This window comes from Neopelma chrysocephalum, unplaced genomic scaffold (genome assembly GCF_003984885.1).
Source record: "Neopelma chrysocephalum unplaced genomic scaffold, ASM398488v2 Primary Assembly neopelma1_91, whole genome shotgun sequence".
NCBI classification, from domain to species: domain Eukaryota; kingdom Metazoa; phylum Chordata; class Aves; order Passeriformes; family Pipridae; genus Neopelma; species Neopelma chrysocephalum.
In genome coordinates this window covers 6,662,073-6,679,327 of record NW_020897753.1, presented here as the reverse complement: position 1 = coordinate 6,679,327, position 17,255 = coordinate 6,662,073, and the positions used below count along the sequence as shown (strand labels likewise).

The following is a 17,255-nucleotide window of genomic DNA, read 5'->3' as shown; positions in this document are numbered from 1 at the left end:
AGAATCCAGGGGAATTGTGTCCTGACAGCCAGGGTGGGGAGAGCAGGAAGAAGCCAGGGTGGGAAGAGCAGGAAGAATCCAGGTGAATTGTGTCCTGACAGCCGGCACGGGGAGGGCTGGGAGAATCCAGGGGAATTGTGTCCTGACAGCGTGGGGAGGGGAGGGGGTAAAGGGGGATGGCCGGGGCGTAAAATGAAGGTCTTTGTAAGAACCCTACAGGGAAATAGGGAAGCGGGAGTAAGAGGGGTGTGGAGGAGAAGTGGAATCTGGGGCATGGTGGGGATGGGGGTGGAGGTGAAGGACCGAAGCAAAGTGGACAGCAAGCAACTCCCAGCCAGTTTTAACCACCAAACCCCTGCCTTGCGCTATAATTAATGCCCAGGAAATACTCTGGAGCACGTCCCGTGAATCAGCAGCACCAGTCAGTGGGTCAGGGGTGTTTCTGACCAGCAGCATTCAGAAAACCCACCTGGCTGATGCAAGGGTTGGTTGTTTCCACAGCCCACGACTGGTGTCCTGTACAAAGAGGACAATTACATCATCATGACCACTGTGGATAAAGAGAAATACAAGTGTATCCTGCCACTGATAGCCAGTGGCAACGAGGTGAGTCCAGCAGAGTTGCTTTGAAATTATAAAGGGGAGATGAGTCTTTATCGTGTCATTTTTAATGTCACAAAATGTCCTTCTGTTCCAGGAAGAAGAAAAGGACTATAAAGGTCCTTCTCCAGGGGAGCTGCTGGAACCTCTCTTTAAGCAAAGCAGCTGTTCCTATAGAGTATGTTACTTCTGCGTTGGTATTAAATGCTAATTAAAAGGTTGTATGTAATCCAGTCCGTGTCAAGGTTCGGGTAGTAAATCAAGTACTAGTTCAATTTGAAATAAGGTTTCTGCAACTTTATATCTTAATATTGCAGATAAAATTCTGTACGATTGAAGTTGTCAAGATTCAGAGAAATTGTGTTGCTGCTGTAGCAGTTGAAAAATGTGGATTTTATTTATGATTTTACCTACTTGTTTATTTTCCCTTTGTTTTATCTGTGTGAGAGTCAAGGAATCTTTGCCTGGTGTGTTCCTTTGGAACATCACCGAAATGTTTGGGGAGCACTGAGAGCCCTCACTGTGCTCTTGTTTTTGAGGGTGCCCCCAGCATGCCCACACACCTGCAAGCCCAACGTTTTGGAGGGGGTTTGTGGTGTGTAAATATATCTAAACGTAATTTTTAAAACGTATTTTAATTTTTTAAGATTGAGTCTTACTGGACTTACGAGGTCTGCCATGGCAAACACATCCGTCAGTACCACGAGGAGAAGGAAACAGGGCAGGTGGGCTGCTCACAACCCCTTTCCCCTTGGCTCATCTCCCTCCAGAAGGCTGCAATTCCTTCAAAAAGCAGGGAAAAATGGTCACTGATACTTGTTTTACCTTCTTTTGATTGCAGAAGATAAACATCCAGGAGTACTATCTGGGGAATATGATGATGAAGAGCCCGTTATCAGAACCAGGTGTGTCTCAGATTATTCTATATTTTGCTGATGGTAATGAATTGTTTGGGTTTTAATTATTCCTGGCTGAGAAATGCAACTGTAGAAAACTGATTCCCAGTGCAATAGAGTAGAATTTTGTAGATTACTTGGGTTTTTTTCCCCAAGTAAACTGTTTTCAATTCATTCTTTTTGGCACCTCTCCTTGCATCCATCCTGTCAGTTTTGCTGTGCTAATTGATCAGCTGCATTCATCTGCAATAATTAGTGCCAGGGAAAGAAAAGACAGGATTTAAGGCACGGAATCAATGTATGGCAGCCCAGACTTTGGCAATACACCCTTTTATTTGGGTGGGGAGAAGTGGTTTTCAGGCTGTGAGCAGAGGGCAGAGCACGTAGCACACCCTGGGCTCTGCTGCTTCCCAATACAACAGAATCTGCAAACACAAACACTTACCTTTGCTGGTAGATTTGATCCTTGAACAGTTTGGGAGTCTTTTTTTTAGGGAACCTGGCGCAGATCTTCAGAAATACTCAAGTGCCTAAGGTGGGACTCAGGTGGGAATCGAGTCGCTGAGCTCCAAACTCAAAGAGCAGTTTAGAGGAACTGATTTTCAGAGCACTTTTTGCCTGTAAAATAGTCCAAAGAAGTCTTAAAAAATCCAGAGACTAAGCATTCATTCATCAGGGTTGATGGAAAGAACAGAAAAAAACCATCCTCTAGGTTGGGGTTATTGTTTAACTCTAGGCTGGTGTGTAACAGGTGGGCCTGTTTTCCTGTTCCAGTGTTTTCCTAAAAGTGATTAACTGAACACTGCAGTCTTTTAGAGGGGGTTTAGTGCTATTAATCCCATTCCTGGATCCCTGCCTGCAGCCCTCAGTTAGGTCTTAAGTCCTGGAAAAAGCAGTGCCTGAGAAATGGCATTTCTGTGGGAGTGAGTCCCAGGGATCATTGGTGGTGCCTCGTTCTCTGGGGTGCTGCTGCACAGAACTCAAGATGTGTAATTAAAGTCACAATTTTATGGGGCTGGGTGCTGAAATGATGTGGGATGGTGCTTCAGGTTGTCTCAGCTGAGTCCTTCAGGCTGCTGTCCCTCTGCCCTTCCTGCTGAGGTGGCAGATTGTGTCCCTTCCCTGCTCCCTGTGCAGCAGCTCACGCTCCTCCCCAAGCACCTGCCTGTTCCCTGTGCAGTTCCCTCCCTTCCCAAACAGGAGCAGCAGCAGTGACGTGTTTTCCAGCCCTGCCTGTGGTGTGAGGGCTGAATTAGGCCTGTCCTGCCAACCCCAAATTGTTTTAAGACCGTGCTGACTTGTATTTTGCTCTGGACCCCAGATCACTGGTTGTCTCCTTTCTTTCCTCTTTTGCACCTGCAAGTGGCTCTTGGCAGTGTACAAAGTACCAGCAAATACACAAACCAGATAAGCTTCTCTGTGTGTCATTTCATTTTACTTCAAGTGCCCAGACTTACCTCGTTCTTAATTATTCCCCAGATCAAGAAGAGAAGGAAAATTCCAAAGAAGGTGCAAAAGAGGCAAGTGAAAAACATCTGTTTTAACTTTTCCCATCAATAGTGGGAAATTATATAGGATCATAGAATCCCAGAAGGGTTTGGGTTGGAAGGGACCTTAAAGATGATCCAGTTCCACCCCCTGCCATGGGCAGGGACACCTTCCACTATCCCAGGTTGCTCCAGCCTGGCCTTGGACACTTCCAGGGATGGGGCAGCCACAGCTTCTCTGGGCAACCTGTGCCAGGGCCTCCCCACCCTCACAAGGAAGGATTTCTTCCCAATATCCAACCTAATGATGAAATGATATAATTAGTCCCCTCCCAAAATGAGTATCAAGAAATGAAACTCTATTCCTGAGCTGCACTTTTCTCACTTTTAATGATCAGTCCCAGCTCAGAAATTTAATTTAGTCTTGCTACTTAAATCTTGCCCTTCTACTTATTTACAGTATTCTAATCTTAATCTTAAATAAGATGAATTCTATGCTCTCCTTAACCACATAACCACAGACAGTTATTTTCCCAGTTACATTAGAGGTCTCCATTCCCTTAATGACACTTCCATAGATTTTTAGGTAGGGAGAAACACTTAACAAAGCACAAAATCCCTAAGAGATTGACTTGCTGACCCATCCCATAAAACTCTGTGCTTCCCTTTCCCACTTGTTCAGGCCCCAAAATTCAATTTGAGTTTCCAGGTTTACATCAAAACCATGGAAGTACCTGCAGCGTGTTGGAGTTTGGAATTAGCGAGAGCAGGTTTGACCTCATTGCCAGTTATCCTTCATTTTCCTGCTGAAATGAAGGTTTTGTGTCTGTGTCCTTTATAATATCCCAGAGGGGTGGCTGTGCAGTGATCTCAGCAATATCCAGGCTTGAGGAGCCTTTTTGGAGGTCACTGAGGGGGCAGAACGTGGCCTGTTTTAATGGCAGTGGTAGCTGTGCCTCTTGGAAAGTCAAGAAAACCAGGTGTTTTGTAGTGTAGCTGCTTTTTGTTCAGTTTCAGAGGAAATTTAAGAATTTTACTGCCTTGTTGGTTTTTTTTTGGGGGGGACAGTGTTTATGATGCACTTGCAGTGTCTGGATTTCAGCCTATAAAGAATTTAGGCGTGGAATCTCTAGCCAGGAAAGGGCATGTTCACCCTTTAACCTCGTGAATGTCTTACTCCTTCACTCAGGGAACACTTTTTGGGAGGGTCAGTGGCCTGTGAAAGTGGGATGTGGCTTAAAAGCCAGAGCAGGTGAGGGACAGAAAGGTCTTGGATCCTTGGAGTGCCCCGACCCCAGAAGGCACCTCTGTGTTTTAGCACAGAGCCCCGTTTGTTGTGCACTGAAAACCTGCAGTAGCTCAAGCAGCAGAGGGGGGAAAAGGTCAGTTTTGTGGGTTCTGAACTTTGGGAACCCAAGAACTCCAGCTGCTTCCAAGACAGGAGCCAGGAGAGGGACTTTACCACTTTAGGGAGTTAATTTCTTGAAGTGGAAGCTGGATAAAACACAAAGGAACAAACCTGAAGAGAGCTGACTTACAGGTGTGAAAAAGTGGAATTACTCTGTACGTACCTTAAACGTTGTCAGTCACAGCCACAGGCGGGGTGGGATCCTCTGGATGAGGAGCAGCCCGGGCTGGGAATGCCAGGAGGGGCGGTGCAGGTCCCGGGGTGACTTCTCAGGGCTGGGTTTGGCCGCTGAAACACCCGAGAGCAGCTCCACAGGTCTGGTTTCAACCCAGTGGTGGGTTCCAGAAGAGTGGGAGGGGCTTTCCCTTTGCTCTCCCCCGCGCAGATCCCCACCAAGAACATCGAGGGGCAGATGACGCCGTACTACCCGGTGGAGCTGGGCAATGGCACACCCTGCAGCCTGCGGCAGAACCGGCCCCGCTCCAGCACCCTCATGTACATCTGCCACCCCGAGGCCAAGCACGAGATCCTCTCCGTGGCCGAGGTCACCACCTGCGAGTACGAGGTGGTGATTCTGACCCCGCTGCTGTGCAGCCACCCCAAGTACAGGTAGGGTGTCACGGGGCACACACCCCGCTGTGGGTGTGGGGCTGTGCCCACCTTGTTTCCCCCTGAGGTTGCACCACACTTGCACTTTGGACACCTGCGGGGCCTGGTGCCAGGTGGGAAGCAGGACTTGGGTTTCAATAGGCACCATGAAATCACAGCATCACAGAATCAGATGGGTTGGAAAAGACCTCGGACATCATCCAGTCCAGCCCTTGATCCAACCTCGCCCTGGTTCCCAGCCCATGGCACTGATGCCACATCCAGTCTGTCCTTAAAGACCCCCAGGGGCAGTGACTCCACCCCCTGCCTGGGCAGCCCATTGCAATGGCTGATCACCCTCTCTGGAAAGAATTGCTTCCTAATATCCGACCTAAACCTCCCCTGGCACAGCTTGAGACCAAAATGGGCATTAAAGGCAGATTAAGAAAGCTTACCTTCCTTTAGTTTGTGACTTCATGGTCTTGAGGGATCATCTTCGTGGTGTTTGAAGTCTGCAGATACCACGTGTGTACACAGGCTTTTAAAATCTCTGTACAAAACCAAAAGTGTGGTCTCCAGCTATAACCTTCACCTTGATTTTAGTTCCTCACAACATGAGGAGCTCTCTAGAAGCCATTTTCATATGGAGAATTCACAATTTCGGTGTTATTTGCCAAAAATCAAGTGTAGGGTTCTTTTTTCCTCCCCTTCCCTGAGCTGTACCTGTGCATCTGAGGGATCCCTTATTCTCAGTCATGCCTTTTTGGACCTTTCAAGGGGCATAAAGAGAAGTGCAAAGGGAATAATATGACATACAAACACAGCAGGATGATGGACAGGATTCCTGGCTTTACACAGATGTTGGAACAGGGGAGTATTTAATCCCTGTTCTGAAACAGGCCACAAAGTCTAAAGGCAAAATCCTGCACTGTGCATTTTATAAGTAGTAAAGTAAATGCATAAGTGCATTTTATAAGGCAGCTGGAGTAACTAAGTTAAATGTTAAATGTTTAGTATCCATTATAAATTTTCTCCTGTAGATGAGCTTGCACACACTCTGTTATCTGTTGCACTGTTATCTGTTTACTGTGGGAGTCTTTTAAGCCACTGTATCAGTAGCAAAATAAATAGAAAGTGCCCGGGCCAGTGGTTCTGTGGCTTGGTAAGAATAAAATGCAGAGCTGCTGCCTCCTTCCAAAGGGAAGGCATGGAAGGCTTCCACCAGGAAACACTTGCAATAAACCTGCAGGATCAACATTCCCCACCTCAGTCAACAAGGAAGGGTGGGGGTGGCAGGCTGGGAACGCTGCTCAGTGGCACCACAGGGATCACAGCCTGTATTTTAAGTGCAGTGCAGTTTTTTCCTGCTGTGTGTTCCCCCAAGCAGCCCCTCAGCCTCCAGGGCTTTCCCCCTGCACTACCTGAGCAGAAGGAGCTGCACTCAGAAGCTCCCAGCTCTGGTGAGCTGAAGGTGTGACACGTTCCTACCTTGTTGGGCAGGTTCAGGGCTTCCCCCGTCAACGACATCTTCTGCCAGTCTCTGCCGGGGTCCCCCCTGAAACCCCACAACCTGGAACAGCTGGAGAAGCAGCAGGAGATGCTGAAGACACCTTTCAGGAGGGTCAAGGAGGTAGGATTTGTTTTCATTTTGAACAGAAGGAATATTTTCTGTGTTTAACACGTTCCGTAGGACGGTGTCAGCCTTTCAAATAGCCTTTAAGCTCGTTGAGACCATCTGTAACTCAACCTGATTTGGAAGGGAAACAAAGCAAGTCAGTTTGGGCTACTAATTTAAAGCTTTTGTAGCCTTTGTAGCCTTCAGGTCACAAATGTGTGAAGGTTTGGACTGGAATTTTCTTTCAGCTAAAACTGACCGAAACAGCCAACTGGGCTCAGCGTTCAGTAATTTATGTGATTTCCAAGACTTTGCAGGGGATTTAACTGCAGCCTTTAATTTCAGGAAGAAATGCCTTCAACAAAAGAAGAGAAGTTCTCTTCCATTCACAAGCCTGTGGCTGTTGGAAGCCACCAGCTGTTAACGGTGGGGACAACCCACATCTCCAAACTGACTGATGAGCAGCTCATCAAGGAATTCCTTAGTGGCTCCTACTGCTTCCACGGGGTGAGGAACAAGGCTACATGCAATAAATAGCTACTCCTTACCTGCACATCCTGCTTTATGTGTTTGCTTAGTTTTCACCTTTAACCTGTCTGCTGAAATTCAGTTTATTTGAGCTGTGAAAATGAGAGTAGGTAATGAGAATCTCACTCTGTTAATTGACACATATGGAGTTTTACAGAGTTTTAGGGTCTGGAGGGAAAGGCACAGGGTTGTTTTGGGGTGTTCTGGTTGGTTTAGGGGTTCTGGTGGTTGTGTTTTTTTTTAATGCTGAGCTTGTACCTCTCCCCAGGGTGTTGGCTGGTGGAAATACGAATTCTGCTACGGCAAATACGTTCATCAGTACCACGAGGTGTGTTTAAATAGTTCTGGTGGTTCTCTGTGTTTTACTTATTTTAGTTTTGTAGTGCATTTGACAGAGGATCTGGAGGAAAAGACACCTCCTTTTAATTTTACAGCGCATTTAAGAGGTGGTCGTGGGGGTTGGAGAATCTGCCTCCTTTTCTTGGCTGATCAACAGCTTGGGTTCAAGAAGCTGAATTTCACAAAGTAAAACCCTCTGTCATTATTTTTTTAGGACAAGGAGAGCGGCAGGACCTCCGTGGTCGTGGGGACCTGGAGCAAGGAGGAGCACATGGAGTGGTCGAGGAAGAACGCGGCCAGAACCTTCTACCTGCGAGAGGACGGCACCCAGACCGTCAGGTACAGACACTGCCTGTGCTCCTGCTGCCAACCCTGGCACGGGAGAGCCCTGAGAATACTCCCCTGACTAACAGATACAACAAACTGCCAAGAGCAGCGTGTGAAGATTTATTCCCCCCCCTCCAATCCACATCAAAAATAAGTAATTCAGCACTCGGGAGATGGTGCAGAATAAAACCTTCCACTGCTGAACAACCACTTGCTTCTGCAACACAGCCTGTTGCTGTTTGTATATTAAATACTTGATGAATAATGAGGTGGTGGCTCACGCCACTTACCTGCCTGCTTAAAGAAGTTGTGTTGAATGCTTCCAAACTCCTCCCTTCCGATCTTTCCTGGCAGGATGGTGTCTCATTTCTATGGAAATGGAGATGTTTGTGACTTGACAGACAAGCCAAGGCAGGTGACTGTGAAGTTGAAGTAAGTGAACTGATGTTCTGTGTGTGTTTCCTGGGTCGGAGGGGGAAGCTGCTGCTGTTGTCACGGAGCCCCGAAGGCAGTGATTGTTAACTTAGTAAAAATGCTCCAGATAGCAGTGAAACACGTTATTTTGTGCTTCTCACACCCCAAACATCCCAATTTCTCCTCTGTTTTCAGATGTAAAGAATCTGATTCCCCTCACGCTGTGACCATTTACATGTTAGAGCCTCATTCTTGCCAATACATCCTTGGGGTAGGTAAAGGCACACCTGAGATCAGCTGCCAGGCCTCAGGTCTATGTTCAAGGTGGCCTTTTCCTTCCAGTGACTCTTCCCGAGATTCCTGCAGTGCTGAGTTCGTGGTCTCTGATGTTTTGGTGTCCCTGTTGCAGGTGGAGTCCCCAGTCATCTGTAAAATCCTGGATACAGCAGATGAATACGGGCTCCTCTCCGTGCCCAGCTGAGGACAGCAAAGCCCCCTCCATGAGCCAAATCCTGACATTTCCCACGGGAACAGCCACCTGTGAGCTGACAGAGGCCTCACCAGCACAGCTCTAAGCTGAGGGACTCGTGAACCACTTTGTGTATAACTATGTGTATATAAGAGCTTATGGATAAACTTTTAATGATTAAAACCCTGTCTTGCACTTCCTGCCTGGCTCGTGTGTGACACGTTCCACCAGCAGCAGCCCTGAGGTACAAACTGGAAACAGGCACAGTGATAACTGAAGCTTCAAGTGAGGAGCCCAGCTGCCACCAGAAGGAAAAGGTGAAGCCAACCCTTCCTGCTCAGGAGCCACACCACCACTCGTGGTTTTTCTGCTGCACCAGCATTACCCCTTTGTTTGACTGTTGGCAACTGTGCTTTCACTGTGCCTTTCACCCCTCTCTTCACCTGCTGTTTCTTCTCCCAGCCTGGGCTGCTTCCCAGGACATTCCATTTATTTATTTATAACACTGGAGGGTTCATCTTCATATAATTATTTTGCTGAACACCCTCCCTGCCATCGGGTCTAGTTCCCTGGAGCTTGTCTGCCTCCCAAAGGAGATTTGGAAGGTTTTACTCTGCTGGCACTGGAAATTCCCAGAAGGGGGGTGGATCAGACAGTTGAGATCCTGCTGATAGCAGGATCTGAAGTTAGAAATAGGTGGAACAAGTTTGTAATGGCCAACACTCAGAGCCTTGAGCGCTTGGGGTGTAGCAACAGCGTGTGGTCGTTGTGTTGGTCACTTCCGTGGGCCCACCACGGTTCCTGTTTCATGGAGCCCTTGTGCAAGGCACAGGAATTCCTGGCTGCAGGGCGGAAATGGTGCCAGCCCTGTGCCATGTGAGTGGTCAGGTGCTGCCCAAAATACCCTCCTGAACTGCTGGGCTGTGGCAGCACAGCCTTTTAGTGTCTCATCAAGCAGAAAACCCAAACAGCAGCAGCGTGACTTGACATTTAAAGTGACAGTCACTCTTCTTGCTCATAGCAAGGTGCCAGAGGGAACTGGAAAAGGGGAAGAGTCTTCTACACATTCCCTCCTCCTCGGAAGAGAGTCTGCCCATATTTCCCCACCACAACCTTCTTGCAAAGCATTCACAAGATGAGCAAAAAAGTGGCCCAGGTTTTAATCCAGGAGCTTTTAGAAAGAGGAGACGTTAAAACCAGTGTTGCCCACACTTCAGATCCTTGCCTTAGTTTCCCCTCAAGTTCTTTTCCTCCCCTGAACAGTCACAGCTGGACCAATCTCATCAGGCACCTGGTCCTGCCTGGGGAGGTGTCACTGCCCCAGGCACCCCCAAGGTACAGTAAGGAAAGGTTAAAATGCCTTTGCTGGGTGAATGCCCTTGTCACAGCTCTGGATCTGTGTGATCCCTTGGGATAGCTGTATTCTGAATCAAGGCTGCCCTGTAGCTCCTTGGCTGCTCTTGGGAAAACCTGGACAGGCACAGCCCTGCCCCAGCATCCCTTGGGGCTGAGTCATGGCAAGGGAAGGGAACCCCCGACACCCCAAACCGTCCTGCCCACCCCTCGCTTGTGATCAGCCCAGGGGACAGGCCAAGAACAGTCATCCTGCAGAATGTCCAGAATTCCCCTCACTGAAGGGCACAGCAGACCACGAGTTGCTACTGCTACAAGTAAATTCCAACAGAATTCTGTGTTTTCACATATTTGAACCTAAAAGAAATGGACTTTAGAGTAACCTGCTGCCTCAACCCTCTCCCCCAGACAAGCCTTGAGGTGCAGGAACACGTCAGGGCCAAAACTGGGGGGGAAATGAGGTTCTTGGGGATGCAGAAAGCTCCCAGAACTGGAGGGCTGCAGTTTCTCTGCTGCTCTGCTCAGGTTTGTGCCTGAGGGGTTCTGCAGGTTTGCTCCTATACCTTTGGGAGGTAGAGCTGTTCCATGCAGACAAGTGCATTTCCTGGCCATGAATACCTAAGATTTTCATCCAACACACAAACCTAAGCCTACCTTAATAAGTGAAGCTCTTGTGACGTCTGGTCTCCTGAAGGCTGGTGCTTGAAAACCTCTCTGGGTTTGAGCAGCTCCTCTGCAGGTTCAGCTCTGGTCCCTTAAATCACCTTTCCAGCACACAAAACCCCATCCCCTGCAGAGAGAGAGCGAGAACAAGTGGCAGCCAACCTGTTTGGGGAGTGAAATCTCTTTGCTTCATCACCCTGCCATGGTCCTGCTCTTGGCCACACAGTGCAGACTTCCTCACTCACAGACCTTTCTGGTGTCTTTTCTCCCTCCACAGTCCCCAGAAGAAGAGGTTGCTTAAAAAAAAAGGAGAATAAATGAATACACAGAGGGTGTGTTGGATGAGTTAAAGACAGAATAATTCCAGCGCAGGGTGTTGTAGAATAACTGTGCTTGTACCAAAAAAAAAAAAAAGAGTCTTTTTCACTTTGTCCCTTCCAGCCATGATTTCCTCTGGGGTTTTGCTGGGCCCTGTGCTTGGACATGGCTGCTCCACCTTCCCAAAGGGAAGCACAGCCCAAGGTTCTCTGGCAGCACTGCTGTATTTAGGTGGAGAATTATCCGACTATGGGGGCTCACCCCATGCCCAGAACAGGAGATAAAATCTCCCCTGACATATTCTGACTGCTCCCAATCTCCCGTGTCTCTCACCAAAGCAGATTAGGATCTGTCTGAAGAACTGATGACTGCAGGGCAATTCCCAGAACCTGTCCCAGCAGGAAAGTGCCTGGTCAGACCAGACAGACAGCATGAACCACCTCGGATTTTCCAGCCCCCAGGACAGGGCAGGGGAGCCTTCAGGCTACCACAAGAGTTTCCAGTCACACCAGCGACCAGCTGGGAAAAAAAAGTTGGAAGTGATATACAGACAAGTTCTGATCCCCAGTGGAAGCTTGAGGTAATAACTGAGACCAGGGTCCTCACCCAGTGGGTGTCCCTGAGTGAGCTTTGTCTTCTCCCCCCACCTGTGATGCTCGGGCGGGAGCGAACCCTCGGCCCCGCTCCGTCCCAGCGCCAGCGCAGCACAACGAGCCACCCCCACCTTCCCTTACCCCCTCGGCCACGGGTTGAGCAACTTCCGAGAGCGGCACGGTGGAGGAAAACTTGACAGATCTCACCGGGGAGAATCATGTCCGGCACAACCTCCTCCTCCTCCAGCCGGGCAGAGGGAGCGCGGGGCGGATGCCGCAGGGCCCCGGGGCTGGGCGGGCTCGGGGGGATCCCGGCCCGCCCCCGCTCCCATCCCGGAGCCACAAAAGGCACCGGCGGCAGCACAAGGGACAGGCGAGGGACCGGAGCAGGTACAGGGGGTCGGAGGGACGGGGGGAGGGCAGGTACAGGGGGGCAAGAGGGACGGGAGGGTGGCTGGAAGCAGGAACGAGCTGGGTGGTACATCCGTGATGCTCTTCACACCCCTGCGGTGCTCCGGCGGCTGGGTATTCCTGCGGGATGCGGGCTGGGCTGGTATTCCTGCGGGATGCGGGGTGGGCTGGGTGTTCCTGCGGGATGTTCGGTGGGCTGGGTATTCCTGCGGGATGTGGGGCGGGCAGCAGAGGGTCCGGGGACACAGCTGGCAGTCACTGAGGTCCCTTCTCTTAGACTGATGATCCGAGCCCGTGGGCAGCAAAGGGGACTGTGGTGGCAGCAGGTGACTCACCCGGAGCTCTGCCTTTTCAGGGAATACATCCCCGGCACGGAGCAGCGGGATCAGGGACTCGTGACAGAGACCCGCGGCAGGACTGGAGCCGGGCAGTGCTCCCGGCACGGGGAATCCTCCAAAGCCCAGCGATACGGGGGCAGTGACCTCTCCCGGCTGCCTCAGACAAGCCTCCCGTGTCCCACTTCCAAGCAAACTTCCCCTGACAGGTAAGGATTTACCCAGTAAACCCCAGGTAAATCCTCGGCAGAGCAAAGCTCCAGGGGGCTGGGATCACGGGGAGATCCGTGGTCACAAAGTTCTGTGAAGCTTTACTGAGGTGGCTGGACAGGTTTTGGACGGGTCAGACTTGCCTGGTTGTTGATGAGAGACAACGAAGCCAAGTCCCACAGAGTGGGCCCAGACTGGCACTGCAGACTGTGCAATGGAACAGGGCATTGCAGAGGTGCCTGGGGAGAAGGGAAAGAGAGAAAAAAATAATTCAGACTTTATCTACAATGACCTGAAATGAATAGTGCCCTCCTTAAATCCTTCTCTGACACTCCCTCTCTCTTACTCTCAAATAAGTTGTATTTTCTTTTGGTAGATAAAAAGGGATTCGTGGATGCAATAAATGAAACAATTTCTGGATTTGCAAGTAAATTAGGATTATTTTTGAACACAGAGCACACTATAATGATGGATTTGATGTTTCTTTTCTCCAGGATGAGGGTCCTTCCTGGCTGCCTTCATCTCTACCTCATTTCCTTCTTGTTCAGTGGAGCACATGGATTCCTAACGTGGAGAATACCCACAGCCTTCCCAGTTTATAACTACTCCTATTCCAACCTCTCCTCTGTCTCAGAAGCACAAGCCCCCAAAACAGCAAGAGCTCTCAATTTCTCTCATAACATCATTGAAAAAGTAACCAAGAGGGACTTAGAAGGTTTTGAGGCGCTGGAAGTTCTGGACCTTTCCTACAATCGGATTCGGGATGTTGAGCCTGGTGCATTGCAGAGCCTGCTCAGCCTGGTTGCTGTGAATTTGTCATTCAATGATGAGAAGCTGCTTCTGTCAGGTCTCCCACCCCACCTGGAGCTCTCACCCACCGGCAACGCCTCGGGGTCTTTGCAGCTTTCCAAGTATTCCGGCAAGTCCCCAGAGGATGCTCTGGAGCCTTCTGTGCCCACCCAGGAGCCACCACCTTCCAGACATCCCCCTGTCCTGGAAAACCTGCAAAACCTTAACCCCAGGCTCAGGCGGAGCACTGGGGATCTTCTTCGGAAGGGAGAGAGAAACTCAACAGCGTTCCCAGTGTTCCCAACAGCCACACCGAGGCCCAGCCTCTGTGCAACTCCGGTCAATGGGACACTGGATCTGTCCCATAGCAACCTCTCCGAGGACGAGCTGATGCTCAAACTGGACGAGGGCGCCTGCCAAGCTCAGCTGGCCACTGTTCTGGAGCTTGACATCAGTCACAACGACCTGAAAATGGACCTGGTGTCGCTGTTCGTCCTGTTCCTGCCGATGGAGAGCGTGCGGTCGATCGACGCCAGCTCCAGCAACTTAACCATCAACATCCTGGATGTGGGGGCCATCTGCAAGTTCCCATTCCACCAGCTTTTCTTCGTGAACATCAGCCACAACCCCATCAACAGCCTGGACACGCTGTGCCTCCCTTCCACCATCAAGGAAATCGACTTGTCCTTCACCAACATCAGCCAAATACCCCCGAATTTCGCCGCCAAACTGTTTAACTTGGAAAAGATGCACGTCCAAGGAAATCACTTCATCTACACGGCCTCTCCAGACAGCGGGAATGCACTTCCAACGTGTGTCCCTCCCCCTGGGACCGTGCACATCAACGCCATTTCCTTTGTCAGGACCCAGTTCGGGACACCCATCGAAAGCCTTCCCAACAAAGTGAAACACCTGGGAATGTCCAACTGCTCCATCGTGGAACTGCCGGAGTGGTTTGCTGACACCATGGAGGAACTGGTATTTTTGGATCTCAGCCACAACCGCATTTCTGTGCTCCCCAACTTCCCTCCCTCCCTGCAGCACCTCGACATCAGCAATGGTGACATCAGAGCCATCCCCCCCAGCCTGAAATCCCTCTCCAACTTAACAACATTCAACATCCAAAGCAACAAAATCGTGGAGATGCACGTGGAGTATTTCCCACCAGCTCTGAAAAACTGCGATATCAGTAAAAACAAGTTGAAGGTGCTGTCCTTAACCAAGGCCCTGGGGAACCTGGAACATCTCAACGTTTCTGGGAACCTGATCGCCCGGCTGGAAACCGCCGACCCCCTTCCTGTGCTCACCAGCCTGGACAGCAGCCACAACCTCATCCCAGAGCTGCCCGACAGCCTCGGGGATTCCCTCCCGGCGCTGAAATATTTCAATTTGTCGGGGAATAAGATCTCCTTTCTGCAGCCTGGCTCCCTCCCAGCCTCTCTGGTGGAGCTGGACATCAGCGACAACGCCATCACCACCATCGTGGAGGACACGTTCGGCCCGCTGACCAGCCTGAGGGTCCTGACCGTCCGGGGGAGACACTTCTTCTGCACCTGTGACTCGTACTGGTTCGTGAACGTCTACATCCACCAGCCCCAGCTGCAGATCAGGGGCAGGGGGGACGTGAGGTGCAGCTTCCCCCCAGACAGGAGGGGCTCCCCGGTGGAGAGCAGCCGCCTGACGCTGCTGCGCTGCTCCCTGGGGCTCCAGCTGGGAATCACCGCCGGCGCCGCCGCCCTCGCCGTGCTCCTGCTCACGGCCCTGTGCTGGCACTTCCACGGGCTCTGGTACATCAGGATGGGCTGGTACTGGTGCATGGCCAAGAGGAGGCAGTATGAGAAGAGGCCCGAGAACAAGCTCTACGACGCCTTCATCTCGTACAGCGAACACGACGCCGCCTGGACCAAAGAGAACCTGCTGGAGAAGCTGGAGAACGACGGCTTCAAGATCTGTTACCACGAGAGGGATTTCAAACCGGGGCACCCCGTGCTGGGGAACATATTTTACTGCATAGAGAACAGCCACAAGGTCCTGTTTGTTCTCTCCCCCAGCTTTGTGAACAGCTGCTGGTGCCAGTACGAGCTGTACTTCGCCGAGCACCGGGTCCTGAACGAGAACCTGGATTCCCTCATCATGATCGTGCTGGAAGACCTCCCGCCCCACAGCGTCCCACAGAAGTTCAGCAAGCTCAGGAAGCTGCTGAGGAGGAAAACCTACCTGAAGTGGAGCCCTGAGGAACACAAGCAGAAGCTGTTCTGGCATCAGCTGAGAGCGGTCTTAAGGACAACCAATGAACCCCTCGTGAGAGCAGAGAACGGAGCCGCTCAGGAGATGTACGAGCTGGAATGAGACCTGAGGAACTGGGAAGGTTGTGCCTGGAAAGCCTGTGGTCAAACAGAAGTGTTCACCTCCTGCAGAGACTCAGTGGTGCCACAGGGTTTTCCTGGATCAGCCCCAGGAGAGGTTACTGGCGGGACTGTTGCACCTGCATTATTCTCTCTGATAAAGAAATCCTGAAGGGATGAGACCCAAGTGCTGCTAAACAGCCTTTTCTTCCCAGGTGCTTGAATTCCTCCAGCTATTTCCAGCATTTCTGCAAGTGCAGTGGATGTCACCTGAAGGGAAGAACAGCTCAGGTCACACTGTGTGTCCTCGCTGCTTTTTGAGGTGGTTGCAGTGACAAGGGATGTCTTACAACTGGAGTAAAAATTCCTTTACGGGACAGCCTAAGGTGGGAACACACCTGTGTGCAGGGAAGAAAGCCACAAGCCAGGCTGGCACACAGGCAGCAGCTCCTTTCTGTGTTTGGAGCAAGAAAAGATGAAAGATTTACTTAATTCAGCCACCTGAGAGGTGCCACTGCAAACCCACACTGCCACAGCCTTTGGCCTCTGTGACTACTGGGAGAGACCAGACTTGGAAACTTTTATAAGTACAAAATAAAACATACAACCAATGCAAAAACCAGCTGATTGAGTCAGTGTCTGTTGTTAGGTAACGGGGGTGAGCTTTGTCTCATCACAAATCTCTGAATGAACAAGTTCTGCACATTGTTATTTAGATTTAGGAAAGCTTCACTTGACAACAGGTCACCCTGACCCGTGTCCAAGGGACTCAGTGCCACCCCTGCATGGCCCCTGTCCTCACCTAGTGCCACTTGCTGATTTTATTTATTGTGTCTGGGAAAAAATAAAAGGAAATGCAGCTGATCTAATTTTCACATTCAAGGAAAATCAACAGGCTGTGGCACAAAATAAACACCAGGTGAGCACAAGTCGTTTGGTGGAGCACAGTCTGGACTTGCTCCTACAATGAGTGAACCCAAATGACTTCCCAGCAGAAGTTCCCAGATCCAGGAATTGCAGGATGTCTGTGTGCAGCATGTCTGGAACACAGACTCTGAAAGGGAATTAGCTCTGCTGTGACAAAATAAGACAAATCCAGACCTATTTGCTGCCAAAAGGGGGGGTCACAAAACAAAGATCTGCATTTACAGAGAGATCTCCCAGAACTCACCAGGCCCAAACCCACCTTTCCTCAGCAAAATGATTTGGCATCAACTGCTTGGAGGTCTTAGATTTAGAGGTTGAAAAATCCAACCCTGCAGCCCAGCAGCTGAAAAAGCCAACTCTTACCACCACAGAGATTCAGGACTTAGAAAGACTGTGAATTATAAAAACATATCAACGATTTTTGTTCATTTAAACAACCAGAAGTCACTTGTTAACTAGATTAAGGAGCCCCAAGTCATTCATCAGCCGTTTTTCTAACAAGGTTCTTTATGCTTTCTCCTTTCTTTCTCAACCATCCAGTGCTCACATTTCTCACCTCCTCTCTTCCCACACATTTCCCACCTCCTTTGTCCTGCACTTTGTTCCTTCCCTCTGCTTGGATCTCTGCTTTTCAACCTTG

The 17,255-nt window shown here is 50.2% G+C and overlaps 2 protein-coding genes across 2 annotated transcripts in view; both read left to right on the top strand.

Annotated features, from left to right (window-relative positions):
* The window catches only part of ERLEC1 (endoplasmic reticulum lectin 1), a 9,222-nt gene extending 351 nt beyond the window's left edge, over window positions 1-8,871 (top strand). The window contains exons 2-14 of the mRNA XM_027693325.1: window positions 502-606; window positions 698-778; window positions 1,248-1,325; window positions 1,442-1,505; window positions 2,976-3,016; window positions 4,777-5,000; window positions 6,480-6,609; window positions 6,940-7,101; window positions 7,391-7,450; window positions 7,676-7,800; window positions 8,143-8,220; window positions 8,398-8,473; window positions 8,612-8,871. Coding sequence (XP_027549126.1) covers window positions 502-606; window positions 698-778; window positions 1,248-1,325; window positions 1,442-1,505; window positions 2,976-3,016; window positions 4,777-5,000; window positions 6,480-6,609; window positions 6,940-7,101; window positions 7,391-7,450; window positions 7,676-7,800; window positions 8,143-8,220; window positions 8,398-8,473; window positions 8,612-8,683 — 1,296 coding nt within the window. The 3' untranslated portion in view covers window positions 8,684-8,871. The remainder of the gene's footprint in view (window positions 1-501; window positions 607-697; window positions 779-1,247; window positions 1,326-1,441; window positions 1,506-2,975; window positions 3,017-4,776; window positions 5,001-6,479; window positions 6,610-6,939; window positions 7,102-7,390; window positions 7,451-7,675; window positions 7,801-8,142; window positions 8,221-8,397; window positions 8,474-8,611) is intronic.
* A 4,178-nt stretch (window positions 8,872-13,049) lies between these two features.
* Window positions 13,050-16,123, top strand: LOC113972393 (toll-like receptor 2). Its single transcript, XM_027693415.1, has one exon. It carries the CDS (start codon window positions 13,050-13,052, stop codon window positions 15,690-15,692), a length of 2,643 nt encoding a protein of 880 aa, XP_027549216.1. The 3' UTR covers window positions 15,693-16,123.
* The last annotated feature ends 1,132 nt before the right edge of the window (window positions 16,124-17,255 follow it).